The sequence below is a fragment of the Cuculus canorus genome, chromosome 6 (genome assembly GCF_017976375.1).
Source record: "Cuculus canorus isolate bCucCan1 chromosome 6, bCucCan1.pri, whole genome shotgun sequence".
In the NCBI taxonomy this organism is placed as follows: domain Eukaryota; kingdom Metazoa; phylum Chordata; class Aves; order Cuculiformes; family Cuculidae; genus Cuculus; species Cuculus canorus.
This window is the reverse complement of record NC_071406.1, coordinates 39,756,766-39,773,627: the sequence shown is the minus strand read 5'-3', so window position 1 is coordinate 39,773,627 and position 16,862 is coordinate 39,756,766. Positions and strand designations below refer to the sequence as shown.

General features: G+C 48.1%; 1 protein-coding gene across 7 annotated transcripts in view; it reads left to right on the top strand.

The window, feature by feature from the left end:
• The first annotated feature begins 1,284 nt into the window (after positions 1–1,284).
• Positions 1,285–16,862, top strand: part of FN1 (fibronectin 1) — a 62,169-nt gene continuing 46,591 nt past the window's right edge. For 4 of the 7 annotated variants that reach the window (XM_054069435.1, XM_054069436.1, XM_054069437.1 and 1 more), the window contains exons 1-9: positions 1,285–1,475; positions 2,820–2,948; positions 4,774–4,911; positions 6,639–6,770; positions 7,455–7,592; positions 12,023–12,181; positions 14,061–14,261; positions 14,748–14,927; positions 16,515–16,691. In XM_054069435.1, coding sequence (XP_053925410.1) covers positions 1,325–1,475; positions 2,820–2,948; positions 4,774–4,911; positions 6,639–6,770; positions 7,455–7,592; positions 12,023–12,181; positions 14,061–14,261; positions 14,748–14,927; positions 16,515–16,691 — 1,405 coding nt within the window. In that variant the 5' untranslated portion in view covers positions 1,285–1,324. The remainder of the gene's footprint in view (positions 1,476–2,819; positions 2,949–4,773; positions 4,912–6,638; positions 6,771–7,454; positions 7,593–12,022; positions 12,182–14,060; positions 14,262–14,747; positions 14,928–16,514; positions 16,692–16,862) is intronic. The other 3 variants (XM_054069440.1, XM_054069439.1, XM_054069438.1) reach the window with 1 other exon arrangement.

The window sequence follows — 16,862 nt, the reverse complement described above, 5'->3', positions numbered from 1 at the left end:
CTTCCTGCCGGATCAGAACTTGAGTTGCAGTCCGAGTGCTGTCCCAGGACAGGGCACCCTGTGCTTTGCACAAAAGGATGCTTGAGAGCCACAGTCACAGTGTGTGCTCCCTGCTTTGCTGTATTCCTTTAAACTGGGGGAAAGGGAGCCTGCAAATCCATCAGAAATGGTTAGGGGAAGGGGACAGGGGACTTGATGAGCCTTGAGGGTCCTTTCCAACTAACGACATTCTATGATTCTATGATGAAAATTTGCATACAGCCCAGTGACGTTATCCCATCCCATTGACGATCCCGTATGCTTAAAGGAAGCCAAGAATTTTTTTTTTTTCACTTTTCTTTTGTCCTCAGGATTGATTTTGGCAGCAAGAAAAAAAGTCATGGAAAGAAGCTACTACATTGATTTTGTAACAGGATGTAACCACGGTGTTTTCTCCAAGTGGGGTGTGAGAGCGTCTAACCTGGAGTCAGCAGCAGTCAGCAAAACATCCCTTAGGGAGTTCCCAACCTGCACAGCATGTAATTCCCTTTCTCCCCTGCGTGGAACATTATTTCTCCCCAATGGAGCTGTATCCGCTTAAATCAATTTTGAATGGGAGGTAACCCTCATGTACGGCCTCGAGTTGTGCCAGGAAAGGTTCAGACTGGACATTACGAAATATTTCTTCACTGAAACTGTTCTCAGCACTGGCAGAGGCTGGTGGAGTCCCCATCCCTGAAGGTGTTTAAAAGGGTAGATGAAGTGCTTAGGGTTATGATTTCGTAGTGGACAGGTACAGTTGGACTCCGTGATCTCAAAGGTCTTCTCCAACCTAGTGATTCTGATTCTCAGCACACCGTTTTCTCTAAGGGAGGTGTAAGAGGATTTAACCTGGAGTCAGCAGAAGTAAAACATCAGATAAAACTCCCTTAGGGAGCTCCCCGGGTGCACAGCATGTTACAACTCACTTTCTTCCCTGCGTGGAACATTATTTCTCCCGAATGGAGCTGTATCCACGTTTCTCCTGCACGGAGCTCCATCCGCTAACAGGCAGCGTGGTTCCAAAGAAACAGAAAACTTTTGTTTCTACTCCCCAAAAAAGCCATTTTGTTCAAGCCAAACGCTGCACAAAATGGCACGAACGACTCCCAGCCCTCTTTCCTCGCCGAGCCGAGTCTCTCCCCTTCTCTGCGGGTCTCTCCCCTCCCTTTTGCTCGCTCCGTGGAGGGCGGTGGCAGCCCCCGCCCGGCCCCCAAAGCGGTGCCGCCCGCCCCATATAAGCGCCCGCACGGCGCCTCCGTCCCGTGGCTGAGGCTGATCCCGAGCCGGTTCGGGACGGGACGGGATGCCGGGAGGTCGCACGGTGTGTCGGCTGGCGCTGCTCGCCCTCTGCCTGGGGGCTGCAGCGGCGGCTGGGGAGGGGGTGAAGCGGGGGAAGAGCCGGAGGCAGGCGCAGACCACATCGGTGCCGCAGGTCAACCCCGCGCAGAGCAAGCGTGAGTAGCGGGGGAGGGTGGGAGCGGCAGCGGGGGGTGCGGGGATCCGGCTGCGGTCCCGGGGCACTAGGGGTGCCCGAGCCCCGGGACGGCGGGGATGCTCGAATCCCGAGGCACCAGGGATGCTCGAGCCCCGGGGTTCGGTGGGAACCGGAGACTCGACTCTGCAGGGTGACCCTGGGAGGATGTTGGGCTCTCGGGACTCGGCATTGACCCCAGGAGGGCAGTGGTGCCCGAGCCCCGGGGTTCGGTGGGAGCAGGAGCCCCGGGATGCACTGGGCGATCCCGGGGCTCGGCGGTGACCCCGGGGCGCCAGGGATGCTCGAGCCCTGAGGCTCAGCGGGAGCAGGAGCCCCGGCTCTGTAGGGTGACCCCGGTGTGATGCTGGGCTCCCGGGACTCGGCAGTGGCCCCGGAGCGCCAGGGATGCTCGAATCCCGGGGTTCGGTGGGAGCCGGAGCCTCGGGATGCAGCGAGTGAGCCCGCAGGTCAGCAGTGACCCCGGGACGCCAGGGATGCCCGAGCTCCAGAGCTCGGTGGGAGCCGGAGCCTCTCCTCTGAAGGGTAACCCTGGCGGATGTTGGGTTACCCGGACTCGGCAGTGACCCCGGGGCGGCAGGGATGCTCAAACCCCGGGTTCGGTGGGAGTCGGAGCCCCGGGATGTAGCGGGTGACCCTGGGGCTCAGCAGCAACCCTGGGATGCTACAGATGCTCGGGCCCTGAGGCTCGGTGGGAGCTGGAGCCCCGTCTCTGCAGGGTGATCCAGGTGGATGCTGGGCTCCCGGGACTCAGCAGTGACCCTGGAGTAGCAGGGATGCCCAAATCCCGGGGTTCAGTGGGAGCAGGAGCCCCGGGGCGCGGTGGGTGATCCCGGAGGTCAGCAGTGACCCCGAGACACCATAGATGCTCGAGCTCCATGGCTCGGTGGAACCAGAGCCCCGGCTCTGCAAGGTGACCCTGGTGGGATGTTGGGCTCCTCGAGGCTCAGCAGTGGCCCCGGGATGCCAGGGATGCCCAAGGCCCGGGACGCAGTGGGAGACAGAATAGAATCATAGGATTGTTTGGGTGGAAAAGACCTTTGAGATCATCAAATCCAATTGTACCTGTCTGGGTGACCCTGGTGGCTGTTGGGCTACTCGGGACTTGGCGGTGACCCCGGGATCCCAGCGATACCCCAGCCCTGGGGCTCGGTGGAAGCCAGAGCTCCCCAGTGGCTGTTGGGCTCCCTGGGACCCCAAAACATGCAAGGCTGCAGTGCCGGGACTGGTGCCATGCCCCTTCCCTCGGTAACTCCAGACTTTTCCTTCTCTTTCCCCCTCATTCCTTTTTCTTCTCCCCCTGCAGAGACCTGCTTCGACAATGGAAGATACTACCAAATAAACCAGCAATGGGAACGCATCTACCTGGGCAACACACTGGTCTGTACCTGCTATGGTGGAAGCAGGGGGTTTAACTGCGAGAGCAAGCCTGAACGTAAGTTGGGGGTCTTTTTTGTCCGCATTGAGACCCCTGAACAGCTCTTGGTGCCAAGTAAGCCAAGCCTGGTGCTGGGTTATAACCAGCTTTTCAGCTGAAGCTTGGTGCTCTAGGGTCGGGAACGGATCTACACTCAATTACACTGAAGATCTGGCTTGGGATTTTCAGAAATGCTTTTCATTAGTGATGGGCCTGCCACCAGGACCCTGAGCCAAGCATCGCTCATGTCTCGGGAGGATTGGATCTAAACATTAATTTTGGAGCCAACCTCTTCTCTATAACGAACTGAACTGACTCCTGGACTCGCACGGGGAAGTTCAAATCTGGAGTCACTTTGCAGCTCTGGCTCTGTGCTGTTTGATTGCCTCACCCCAACTTTTCATAGCTGCGCGGTGTCGTCAGCTTGTTTAAAAATATTTCAACTTACAGCTCTCCACAGCCCCCCAGCCATGCTCTAAGCTTTCTATAATTGAGTGTAAAATGAGATTGTTTAGTCTTCTGCAGAAAAAAGAGTTGAGGTAGCAGAAAGAACTTTAAATGATCTGCTGGAAGATGCATCTTTCTGGGATATGGTGTAGTTTAGATAATCAGATGTGATCTGTCTGTATTTATTGGCGTGAAGGCACTGGTTTGCCATAACTCCTTTATGTTGCTCTGGAGATATAAGAGAAAAAGAGGTTCCTGGCTGATTAGTGTTCATGTAAGACAGATGGTGCTGTCCCAGCAGTCTGTTCTGCAAGGCTTGTGTGCTGCCTGCCTCACAGCTGGAGTATTTCAAGGAGTACTAGCTTTCCTTCCCCTTTAGGGTTTCCCAGGTTCCTCAGTTTCAAAGCCCAACAGCAAGGCCTCCTGTCTGGCACAGTTAATGTTACCTGTCTAGTGGTGAAGTGAAGAAGGAGCACCTCCCCTGTAAGGACAGGCTGAAAGAATTGGGATTTTTCAGCCTGGAGAAGAGAAGGCTCCGGGGAGACCTTAGAGCAGCTTCTAGGACTGAAAGGGGCTCCAGGAAAGCTGGGGAAGGGCTCTTGATCTGGAAGTGTAGGGATAGGATGAGGGGGAATGATTTTAAGCTGAAAGAGGGGAGATTGAGATGAGAAATTGGACAGAAGTGTTTTCCTGTGAGGGTGGTGAGGCCCTGGCCCAGGTTGCCCAGAGCAGTGGTGGCTGCCCCATCCCTGGAGGGGTTCAAGGCCAGGTTGGATGTGGCTTGGAGCAGCCTGGTCCAGTGGGGGGTGTCCCTGCCCATGGCAGGGGGATGTGGAACTGGAAGAGCTTTAAGATACCTTCCAACCCAAACCATCCTATGATTAAGTTTGTTCTGGTGGCAGCACTGACATAACCATTCTGTAATCACTTACTGATGTGTGAATGCAAACAATTCTTAGGCAGTTGACTTCAGTGGGACTCCTGTGGAATCTGGGATTAATATCGTCAATTTTTTGCCCAGTCAGAATGAGAATTAGCATGACAGGGCACACAGATCCTTGGGGGTGTCTGCTCCCTCCTATCTTCCATATTGTTTCACTTCAAACAGCTGGGATTGATCCGCTTGGGGCAAGCCTGCCTGTGTGCCATGCTTGGCTTCTGGCTCACTGGGGGAGGGAAGCCAAAGTTATTCAGCTTACTCAGCATCGCAGGGACATTGAGGGGAAGAATTTCACCCCATGTCCTCTCTGCTTTCATCTGAGGAAGGAAGAGGAGTCTGATATGCATAAAAAAAAAAAGAGCATCTGTGTGAGCACGCTAGGAATATGTGTTTCTGTTGACTATACATGTTACTAGCATAGTTACAGAAGTTGTTTTTTTTTTTCTCCCTTTAAAGCTGAAGAAACTTGCTTTGACAAATACACTGGATCCACTTACAGAGTAGGGGAGACTTACGAGCGTCCCAAGGACTCCATGATCTGGGACTGTACTTGCATTGGAGCTGGACGCGGGAGAATCAGCTGTACCATCGCCAGTACGTAACTGAGAGCCTCTTGCTAGACCTGTTGTTCCTTACTGTGATGTTTTCAGACCAACTTACACTATGTTCCCAGTGCCCATTAGCTGGAGTTGGGGGGGATGCGTGTTAATACAAACCATGTTAATATACTGGAACTGCCAGTCCTTGACCCTTATACATACATTTGCACAACCCAATTCCTCTTTTACTCGAGGCAAAGTGTTGTGTGTATAAACGTAGTCCAAAAATTACTGTGAGTGTCCAGTCACGAAGGTTAGTACAATTACTCTGCACAAAACTGTGTTACATCTCACAGGCCCATCTATGAAAGTAGTTTTTTTGGAAAAAGGAATGAGGGTCTGCTCTGCAGCTGCTGAGTCAGAATAATACCACCGGCCTTAATGAGACTAATCTGAATAAATGAAAATAAATAAATACTACCTGAGAGCCAGTCCACTGTCCTCCAAAAATGTCACACCGATGCTTGTCCCTGAGGGAGCTGGGGTTTGATATCCAGACACCAGCTCAACATGTTTCTGCAACTGCTTTTTCACCAGCCTGACTTTCCTCTTGTTCCTCCCTCTCTTCCTTTGTCCTTTCTCCCAGCTCTGCCTTTTATGTCTGTCTGTCTTGAAATCCTTTCCTTATTGAGTCACAGAGTTGTTCACAATTTCCCTTCAGTTCATAATTAGACTGTGAGCACAGATGAAGATCACTGTGTGTCAGGACTTTCAGATTGAGATTTGAAAGTCCCCGAGGCACCTTTTGAGAGAAGTCTTGTTCTTAGAAGTATCCAGTTTCTTGTTTAAGACACGCATGCTGATCCCAGTAGCTTTGCCACAGAGGATTCGGAAGCCAGCCATCATTATGGCATGGAAAAAGAAAAATGCATTGAATCCAACAAGTAGAGTTGAAGCTCTTCTGAATTTAATGTCATTTTATTGGGCAGGGATGGTAAGTGTTGTAAGAAAAGAGTCAGTAAGGAAATTGCAAACATAAGAGCAGTCTTGTTTCGTCATTGTCAGCCTGGTTTAGAGCTCACTGGAGAGTCTCAGTGACTGCAACTGGCTTTGAATCAATCTTTATGACTTTTAGATTCCTTGCTTTCATAAGTGAGCCAAAGAAGCATTTTAGCAGCTCCTAGTAAATGACCAGATGCGTGTTTCTCCTCTTTTCCTTGGAAGAAGACACTGGGTTTGCAAATTGCCCTTCACCACTTTTCCCTTCCTGAGGCTGGGCCAGGCAGCCAGTCTAGACTGCCTCAGGATGGAGGGCTTTCCAGGGCAGGGCTCCCCAACCCAAGAGGACCATTATCCCACCAAGGTGTCACATCAAGTACCTCCTTATTCTCCACGTCCCTCACAGCCACAGAGAGACTTGAGTGGCACTACTTCAGAATGAGATGGAGACAATCCCTCCCTTGCCAGCCCTCAGGAGAGGGAGAAACAGCATGTCCTCACACCCCAGCATTCCGCTTTTGCTGTCTGGATCTCAGATGACGTTGAAACCTGGAGGGGCTTATTGAAGAGAGAGGACAGGGCGTGGGGAGGCTCAGGAAATGGTGGGTGCAGGCCCCAGTTTGCAGGCTGGAGTGGGCAGCGGCTATAACCTATCCAACTCCTTCTCCTCCACCTGCACCCATACTTGATCCCTTTTGCTCCTGCTTTGGTGGCCCTCACCTTGTCCCCACGGTGCTGCGTCGAGTGTGGTCCCTCACCTCAACCCCCTTTCTCCCACTGCAGATCGCTGCCATGAGGGTGGCCAGTCCTACAAAATCGGCGATACCTGGCGCCGGCCACACGAGACGGGTGGTTACATGCTGGAGTGCGTCTGCCTGGGCAACGGGAAGGGCGAGTGGACCTGCAAGCCTGTGGGTAGGTGGCATCTCCCCTTCATCTCCCCCAGCTTGGTCAGGGTGTACGGCCCTTCCCTCTTGTCTTCCATGAGGCTGTCTCTGATACAAGAAGTAGTTACCATTACAAAAAGTGGAATATTTTGATTTAAGCTAACGTAGAGTTAAATTTCATCTAAGTAATGGTATTTTTCAAAAGTTAGACAGAAAGTCCTCCTGATAGCATGATTTTTTGTTTTCCAAATAGTGTTTTTCCAGACACTGTTCATTATTTGGAGATGAGAATATCTTGTGTTCAGTCCGACCTGTGCTGAACAGATGTATCTTCTTCTGTAAACACCTCTGTTTGCAGTCTTTCCCCATTTCAAATGCAAGGTCGGGCTGGAGCCAACTCCAAATTAGCAAGACATTTGCCTGTTGTGAAGTTCATAATAACATTAGAATTAGTCTTTGGAAAGTAATTATGCATAGGATTTCTTGGAGAATTTATACATATGCATATAAGTGGGAAATATATTCTTTAACCAGCTCCTGCCTCACTGCACTTGATTGATGGAGATCAGTCCCTCGTGTTTGCCAGACCTGATAAAGGCTGCTTGGTTTCTAAAACTCCAAAGCGAGTCTTAGAGTTTATTTGCTGGCATTTTTGGTATCATCTCCATGTGGGAGAGCCCTGGGCAGACACTTGTCCCTTTCCTTCTTGCAGCTGAGCGATGCTACGACAACACAGCTGGAACATCCTATGTGGTGGGGGAGACCTGGGAGAAGCCCTACCAGGGCTGGATGATGGTGGACTGCACCTGCCTGGGCGAGGGAAGCGGTCGCATCACCTGTACCTCCAGGAGTAAGTGCTGGCTGCTCCCTTCTATTTATCTTATTCATTTCTCAAATCTGTCCCGCATCATGAAGAAAATGTGTTCCTTTTTTCTGCCCTGTTGCAAGCGGCAGTGTTTTAGAGAGATGATTTCTGCCCTGTGTGGAGTTTTAGAGATGCGACTGTTGCCTGAAAAGGGGTGGGAAAGGGACCACTCTGTGGTGAGAAGGGAGTGTTCCCACCTCCCATTTGCAACCTGAGGTGGGAAATGGACCCCTCTGGGGTGAGAGGGAAACATTCCTGCCTCCTGTGTGCAACCTGGGGTGGGAAAGGGATCCCTCTGAGGGGAGAGGTGTGTTCCCACCTTCTGGTTCTGTTTGCAATCTGGGGTGGGAAAAGGATCCCTTTGAGGTGAGAAGGGAGTGTTCCCACCTCCTAGTTGCAACCATGGGTGGGAAAGGGATCTCTCTGGGGTGAGAGGGGAACATTCCTGCCTCCCATATGCAACCTGGAGTGGGAAAGGGATCCTTCTGAGGAGAGAGATCATTCCCACCTCCTGGTTCCCATTTGCAACCTGGAGTGGGAAAGGGATCCCTCTGAGGTGAGAGGAGATCATTCCCACCTCCTGGTTCCCATTTGTAACTTGGGGTGGGAAAGGGATCCCTCTGAGGTGAGAGGGGAACATTCCCGCCTCCCATTTGCAACCTGGAGTGGGAAATGGACCCCTCTGGGGCGAGAGGGGAGCATTCCTGCCTCCTGTGTGCAACGTGGAGTGGGAAATGGACCCTTCTGAGGTGAGAGGTGTGTTCCCACCTTCTGGTTCCCATTTGCAATTTGGGGTGGGAAAGGGATTCCTCTGAGGTGAGAGGGGAACGTTCCTGCCTCCCATTTGCAACCTGGAGTGGGAAATGGATCCCTCTGAGGTGAGAGAGGTGTGTTCCCACCTTCTGGTTCTGTTTGCAATCTGGGGTGGGAAAAGGATCCCTTTGAGGTGAGAAGGGAGTGTTCCCACCTCCTAGTTGCAACCCTGGGTGGGAAACGGACCCCTCCAAGGCGAGACGGGAACGTTCCTGCCTCGCATGTGCAACCTGGAGTGGGAAAGGGATCCCTCTGAGGAGAGAGATCATTCCCACCTCCTGGTTCCCATTTGCGACTTGTGGTGGGAAAGGGATCCCTCTGAGGGGAGAGGGGAACATTCCTGCCTCCCATTTGCAACCTGGAGTGGGAAATGGACCCCTCTGGGGCGAGCGTTCCTGCCTCCTGTGTGCAACGTGGAGTGGGAAAGGGATCCCTCTGAGGGGAGAGGAGGTCATTCCCACCTCCTGGTTCCCATTTGCAACTTGGGGTGGGAAAGGGATCTCTCTGAGGGGAGAAGGGAACATTCCTGCCTCCCATTTGCAACCTGGAGTGGGAAAGGGATCCCTCTGAGGGGAGAGGCGATCATTCCCACCTCCTGGTTCCCATTTGCAACCTGGAGTGGGAAATGGACCCCTCTGGGGTGAGAGGGGAACGTTCCTGCCTCCTGTGTGCAACCTGGAGTGGGAAAGGGATCCCTCTGAGGGGAGAGGGGAACATTTCCACCTCCTTATTTCTCGTGAAACCTGGGGTGGGAAAGGGACCACTCTGTGGTGAAAAGGGAGTGTTCCCACCTCTCATTTGCAACCTGAGGTGGGAAATGGGCCCCTCTGGGGTGAGAGGGGAGCGTTCCTGCCTCTCATTCGCCACTTGCAACCTGGGGACACCCCAGAGAGCTGGTGATCTACGCTGGTGACAGGCTGGCGGGGTTATTAGGGGTTTTAATCTGATTTTAGAGAGAAAAGTTTAAGAAATCCACAAGACAGTTGAGTGGGAGTTGTGCATCCCCCCGGAAGTCACAGGAATTGTTTTGTCTGCAAAATGGTGGAGAGTTTGCCCTAATATGTCTGTTTCTGTTTGCTTTTAAGTAGTCTCCTGAGGTAGAATTAGGTTCTTTAAGAGAAATAGTTAATTGCTCCGACAGCAGGAGCTGCCAGATTAAAATATCTTCTTACTTTTTCTCTTTATTCCTCTTTTATATATATATTAGCTAAAAGAGGGTTTGTTTTTTTCTCTATATTCCTGTTTGATGTCTATATTAGCTCAAACAGGGGTTTGGTTTTTCTCTTTATTCCTCTTTAATATATATATTAGCTCAAACAGGGGTTTGTTTTTTCTCTTTATTCCTCTTTAATATATATATCAGCTCAAACAGGGTTTGTTTTTAGTCTTTATTCCTCTTTAATATATATGTGAGCCGAAACAGGGTTTGCTTTGTCTCCTTGTTAGCTTTTCCCACCGCTTTGTCCGCAATGTTTTTAGGTTTTACATCACTGAAGGGCATTACCTTAAATATTACTTTTTATTTGTATTTGCAAAGCAAACGGGGGCTTTTAAAATCCCAAATCTTGCTTGTTTAGGGCTTTTCAAACCCCAAATCTGGCTTGTTTATCTACCTTTAGCTCCAGTTTTGTTAGGAGCAGGCTCTGATGTGGAACCATCATGGTTTAAACCAGGTTGCCTCAAGAAAGTTCAACTTTGTATTTTACACCTTTGTTATGCGAGGTTTGAGGACTCTTCTGGAGCCTTTAAATTGCTTCAGATTCATTTGCCTCGGGGCACACAGATAATGGCTTTCTGCTGATAGAAACAGCAGACCTGTAAAGAACTAAAACACAAAGGAGAGTTGGGATTAAAACTGAAGATCTGGAGAAACTTGGTTCAAGAAATAAGCTGTAAAAAATCAAACCAGCCTTGACAGTATTAAGTCTGTTAAAAAACACATGGGGGGAAAATCATTAGCTGTCAAATAGGAATGAATAAAACAGAACGTGTTGTTTGTGAATTTTGGAGGAGTTATTATTACTAATAAAAATGATTTGGCAGTATTTCTCCTCCCATAACTCAGGTCTGCGCTGTTTTATCATAGAGGAAACTGCAGTATAATGACCTGTTCATTTGTAATTTTGTTTTCCAGATATAATCGAGTAGAGAAATTCAAATTTATGTATGTAAAATGATAGCTGTAGCCCACAAACAGGCATTACACTTCACTGTGTGCTGCTGTTAAGTATCTTTTATGGCCAGCACTTTCCAGAACCACAGCTGATTTTTTTGGGGGATGTTTCAGCTTTTCATTGTCTCACTTGAGAATTTGTCTTAAGAATTCACAAAGCAGGGTTTTGGTTTTTGTGGGTTTTTTTTTCACATTTGCCAAGTTACATTATGAATACCTCCCCAGTTTACCACTCTTCTGGCAAATACTCACTTTTTGGTCATTTTAACTCCTGCGAATTAGTAATGCGTTTTCCATATTCATGTTCTATCCTGTGTGCTTTTTCAGTGGCAGTCTGGCATGATGCATGTGCTCTTCCACAGATCTTCATAAATCCCTATTCATTGATCCGTGATTATATTTAAGCTACTGTATCAAGTTGCCCTTGAATGAGAAGGTAAAATGTTGTAATGGAAGAAGAGATAGTTAATCCATGTGGATCTGGCACCCAGACAAAAGTAGTTTGTTATGCTGTCCTTTGAACCCATTTACACAATTCATCAGGGGCTGTGGGTTATTAAAGACAACAGGGAGATTTAGAAAGTCTAATATTCCGGGCACGACACGAGAAGCTTATATGAACTTTGCTGGCAGCTTCACGCACACTTCTTTTTGGAAGAAATGGAATTTAACATATATTTAATGTACAACCTCAAATAAGTTTTAGTTTATTCCAGCTGAAGTAGACCCCTGAACTTGAACCGTGCCCTGTGTATGGCTTGAAATGACCCAGCATCAAAAAATTCTGCTTCAAAAGTATTTTAAAAAGGGTATTAAAACAAGCTTAAGCTTTAAAGGTGTACATTAGACAGAATGAGCTTAAAGTAGCATTAAGATAAGTAGCAGAATGCTTTTAATCCAGGATATGCTTTTTAAAATTGAATTTGAACTTTACCATATTGACACTGTTATGCTAATTTTGATGAAGACTATGAAGTGAAATCCCAGTTCTGGAAGTAAATGGCAATTTTCCCTTAGAGTAAAGGATTTTTAGATGCTTTCTCAGCTGATGCAGTTTAATGCAGGCTTTAGTGCGTGCAGGACTTGTGCCGCTACAGAAAATGAAGTGGGCTTTCAATAAAGGCTTCAAACCATCAACTCATTTGATCATAGAATCATAGAATAGTTTGGATTGGAAGGGACTTTAAAGATCATCTAATTCCAACCCCCCTGCCATGGGCAGGGACACCTCCCACTAGATCAGGCTGCCCAAACCGCCATCCAACCTGGCCTTGAACACCTCCAGGAATGAGGCAGCCATGATGTCCTTCGTCAACCCATTCCGGTGCCTCACCACTCTCATAGTGGTAGTGTTGGTGGTCCAGTTCTATAGATTGCACGGTGAATCCATCCAACAGAGAAACGGCTAACAGTCATGTTCCTCATACAGATAGGTGCAATGACCACGACACCAAGACTTCCTACAGAATTGGAGACACCTGGAGCAAGAAGGATAACCGTGGAAATTTGCTTCAGTGTGTCTGTACCGGTAATGGCAGAGGTGAATGGAAATGCGAAAGACACACCTCCCTGCATACGACTAGCACTGGTAAGTGGAGCATCACAGCCTGTAAGGTAGGGGAATGGACAAGGAATAGCATGTTTTGAGTGTCTAGGACTTGGTGTGGAATTGTCATCCTAATTCAGGCATCTAGGGGTCCTGTCAGGGAAAGAGTGTGAACAGAGAGGGTCGGAGTCCAGGAGATACTACTTTTTGGTGCTTGTGTAGTTAAGGTTAAATTCTACCTTGTTTCCAAGCAAAAATGAGGCTTGCACATGCAGATGTGGTTGCCTGCACAATCACGGTGCAGTAAATCACATCTAGGGCTGTGCATCCACAGGAACTATCCACTAGCGTTGTTGTAGAAGCATGGCATGGCATTTCAAGTTAATATTTGAACTTTATGTGTTTGCCTCAGGGTAATTTTGTTGAAATGTCCTTACTTTAAACTCCACTGAGACCATCTGGTTTCTTTGACAAGATAAATACACCTGTTAATGGTTTAGCTTTAAAAACCAGAGAAGTCAAGGAATGTATGCAATGCTATTTAATACATGTGCATTAGGTAGGCTGTAATTTTGGTATGAAGTATTACCTGCTTTATAGGTGGCATATATTTTTTGCACAAGGTTAGTTAAAGTCTTCAGCTTCTAAATTATTTTTTTGTCACTTCAAGGATCGAGATTTCCTTTTGGTAAATGTAAAGTAAAATTTCTCTTTTCCTGCAGTACTTATGCTGAATTTTTCTTAGTGGATGACTTTTAACTGCTCAATACCAGCAGGCTGATTTCAGACTCTCAGAAAGTCTAAACTTAAAAAAACCCAAAGCTTTAAGGGTGCCAGTATTTTGTTTCTGTTTATTTCCCCTATTTCAGCAGAGCCACATTTGTGGATATTCCTGTGGGAATCGTTAGCAAAAATTCCCATGATGTACACAACAAGCCTCTTTGTTGTTCAGTATTATTCCATATGATAATGCACCAAAACCTTTGTTTCAAAGCTTAAAAATTTCAGAGTAAATGAATACATTTGTGTGTTATTTTTCTTCTACACTGAAAAATTCAAAATTAATCCTTTCTGCCCTATCTTCCTTGGTACTTTTCTATTGTTTTGTCACTGATCTTGATTTTTCTATTGTAGATTTCCTTGGACTAAAAATTGTTTTTCCAAATCTTTTAGCAATTCCTGTGAAAAGCAGTCGATGCTCTTAATCGTTCATAAAGCCACTCTACAGTGGTAGAAACCAGAGGCAGAACTGGGAGCTATTCTTTTCATTTTGAATTTTGCTTGAGCAGAATAATTAAAATGGTAAAATCAGAGAATGGGTTTGTGTTGGAAGGGACCTCAAAGCCCATCCAGTTCCACACCCCTGTGCCATGGGCAGGGACAACTCCCACTGGATTAGGTTGCTCAAGGCCCCATCCAACCTGGCCTTGAACCCCTCCAGGGATGGGGCAGCCACCACTGCTCTGGGTAGCCTGGGCCAGGGCCTCACCACCCTCACAGGGAAACATTTCTGCCTAAGATGTCATCTCAATTTCCCCTCTCGCAGCTTAAAACCATTCTCCCTCGTCCTGTCCCTGCACCCCCTGATCAAGAGCCCCTCCTCAGCTTTCCTGGAGCCCCTTTCAGCACTGGAAGCTGCTCTAAGGTTTTCCCAGAGCCTTCTCTTCTCCAGGCTGAATGACCCCAACTCTCTCAGCCTGCCCTTGTACGAGAGATGCTCCAGGCCTTGGATCACCTTTATGCCTTCTCTGGCTTCGCTCCAACAGATCCGTGTTTACAGAATATGTTTAGAGAAGCTAAGAGAGTTGTGCATTCAGTCTGATGGAGTGCCTAACGTTTTATTATCTCAGCATTTATTTGAAGCATCCTGTTCTTTAGCTTTGCGTGTAACGTCTCATTTCTCTCCTGTGTTCTGCTGCAGGATCTGGCTCTCCTAGCTTCACGAATGTGCAGACTGCGTTGTACCAGCCCCAGCCTCAGCAACCCCAGCCTCAGCCGTACGGCCAGTGCATAACTGATAACGGAGTGGTGTACTCTGTGGGCATGCAGTGGCTCAAGACACAGGGCAGCCAGCAAATGCTTTGTACCTGCCTGGGCAATGGAGTCAGCTGCAGGGAGATAGGTATGAATTTGTGTTTAGTGCCTGTTCAGTCCAATGAGATCTTTGGGACTGTCTATGATTTGGTTTTGAAGTAGAATCCTTTTGTGTGTGTATCAGAAAGGTCTTCTGAAGAAGACATACTGGAGAAAGGTGCAAGGGCTGAAGATAGAGTTGGTTTGCTTGTTTGAAGCCTGGTTCTGTAGAGCAGAAAGATTTCTCAGTGAGTTATATATAACCTGCTGAGGGAAAACAGAGCCCTTGGGGAGCAGCATTAGTAACCTTATTCAAACTGAGCTGCAATAATGTATGCTTGGAAAAGAATGTAAAATAATGACACAGCTGTGGGGCTAAGCTGTTTGGCCTGTGTTGGCCCAGATTCATGGCAGTCGGTGTGGGTTTGTATGAGCCAGTGACTTGGCCCAGAGGGGCTGTGGGTCTCTTAGAGTTCTAAGATCAGGAGATTGATTTAAACCAGAGTGTAATACTGTGATTTGTTTGTTTTTAAAGCCGTGACCCAAACATATGGTGGCAATTCTGATGGAGAGCCCTGTGTTCTGCCTTTCACCTATGATGGGAGGACTTTCTATTCCTGCACCACTGAAGGCCGAACAGATGGACACCTCTGGTGCAGCACCACTTCCAACTTCGAGCAGGACAAGAGATACTCCTTCTGTACTGAGCAGAATGGTAAGTTCCTCTCAGAGGGTCTTCACATGCCTGTGACCCTTGTGCACACATGGAGGCGAGAGCAGAGAACCTAGGAACAGGCTGCCTGAACAATTCCAGCAGTCTAGAGGGACTCTGGCATGCCTCAACAGCAAGGCAGTCCTGCGAATGGAGGGCTGCCTGGAGTCAGAGCACTTCTGTGATCTTGGCGTCTTTGGAGGATTCTCAGGGTGATCCGGGTGTAGATTTGAATCCTGTTCTCTCTCCTCTGATCTGACCCTAGAATGGGAGTACTTTGTCAGGATCAGGCTTTGGCCCAAAGGACACTTAGACTTTGCCTTTGCTTGGCTGAATTGCTAGAATAATGCCCATATTAGGATGCAAAGAAGAGGATATCCGTGGAGTACAGTTTGTGCAGTCCTCTGTCACTCCCTCCATCATGACTATCTAGCCAGGTTGCCATATATAGCAGTAATCTTAATGTGATTTGTGATCACTGATCAAGAGCTGGCGTGTGACTAATGCGGCAGCATTTCCTCCTGTCTGGGGATGGTCAGCTTTCCCTTCGCAGCACAGATCTACCTGTGTGGTTGCACTTCTTGGAAAGCCCGTTAGATATCCATGGAACAGAACCCAGGCAGCTTCTCTGGGATCTGACCTTGGAGAGAATTTTTCACATTCCCACATGAAAATACTGCTCCTTAGACTTTTTATTTTTGTACTCTGTTCTACCTCATTAGTTATTTCTTATAAAAGTGAAACCTATCTCTGCAGCGTATACAATATTCGCTGATAGCCACAAGTTGTGGATGCCCTGGAGGTGTTTAAGGCCAGGCTGGATGAGGCTTTGAGCAACCTCTTCCAGTGGAAGGTGTCCCTGCCCATGGCAGTGGGGTTGGAACTGGGTGATCTTTAAGTCCCTTCCAACCCAGAAACCCAAACAATAAAACCCACTGTCCCCGTCCATTCAAACATTCTTGTTTCAGTGAGCCTTCTTATACTGTAGGGAATGAGAAATATCAGTTTGGAAATACCTCAACAAATGCCTTCTTTTTCTCCATTATTTGTAAAAGAGTTGCTCAAGAGGTGCGTAGTTCAGGTAGGTTACAGCATTCTTTCCACTGCTGCTTGCAAAACACGAGGCTTCCGACCTGCAGAGAGGTTTTGACTTGTCCTGTTATACGTGACTGAATTGTAACCCTTTCGTGAGGGGTGAGGGTTTATTTTAAGGCAAAGGGCACAATTGGGTAACCAGCCTCAGTGAGATAATGCAGGTGTGCTGAGAACTGTGAGCTTATTTGATTCCATAGGCCTTGGCTAAAGGATCTGCAAAGCCTCTTCCCAAACACAGTAAGCACTGGTTTTCGCTGTTTCCCAGGAATTCCCATGTGAGATCCTGAACCCCTTACAAAGCAATGTTTGAACTGAATTGACCTTGTGCAAGGCTTGTGTTTCCAGATCTGAATTAATTAAAGCCAAGAAAAGAGGCCCATGGATAATATAGAGGGTACACATGGGGAAAAAATAGTACTAGTGGTTTGTTTTTAAAGCTCTTTCCTGCATGCTCAGGGGAAGTGCAGGCTTGATTTGCATCTGTTTTCTTTCCAGTTTTGGTCCAGACACGCGGTGGCAATTCCAATGGTGCTCTGTGCCACTTCCCCTTCCTGTACAACAACCGCAACTATACTGACTGCACTTCAGAGGGACGGAGAGACAACATGAAGTGGTGCGGAACCACCGAGAACTACGATGCTGACCAGAAGTTTGGATTCTGCCCTATGGCTGGTAAGGCTGAGAACCATAAAGTGATCATGGAATACCTGTAAGTGGTTGTTTGAGCTGAAAAGTAGAGAGCTGCCTGTCTTTGGGCAGTTGTTGATGACTTGTAGTGAGCCGTATCCCAGCCCCAAATCCTTTAAGGCATTTCCAAAGTTTTATTTTGTTCTTTTTTTCCTC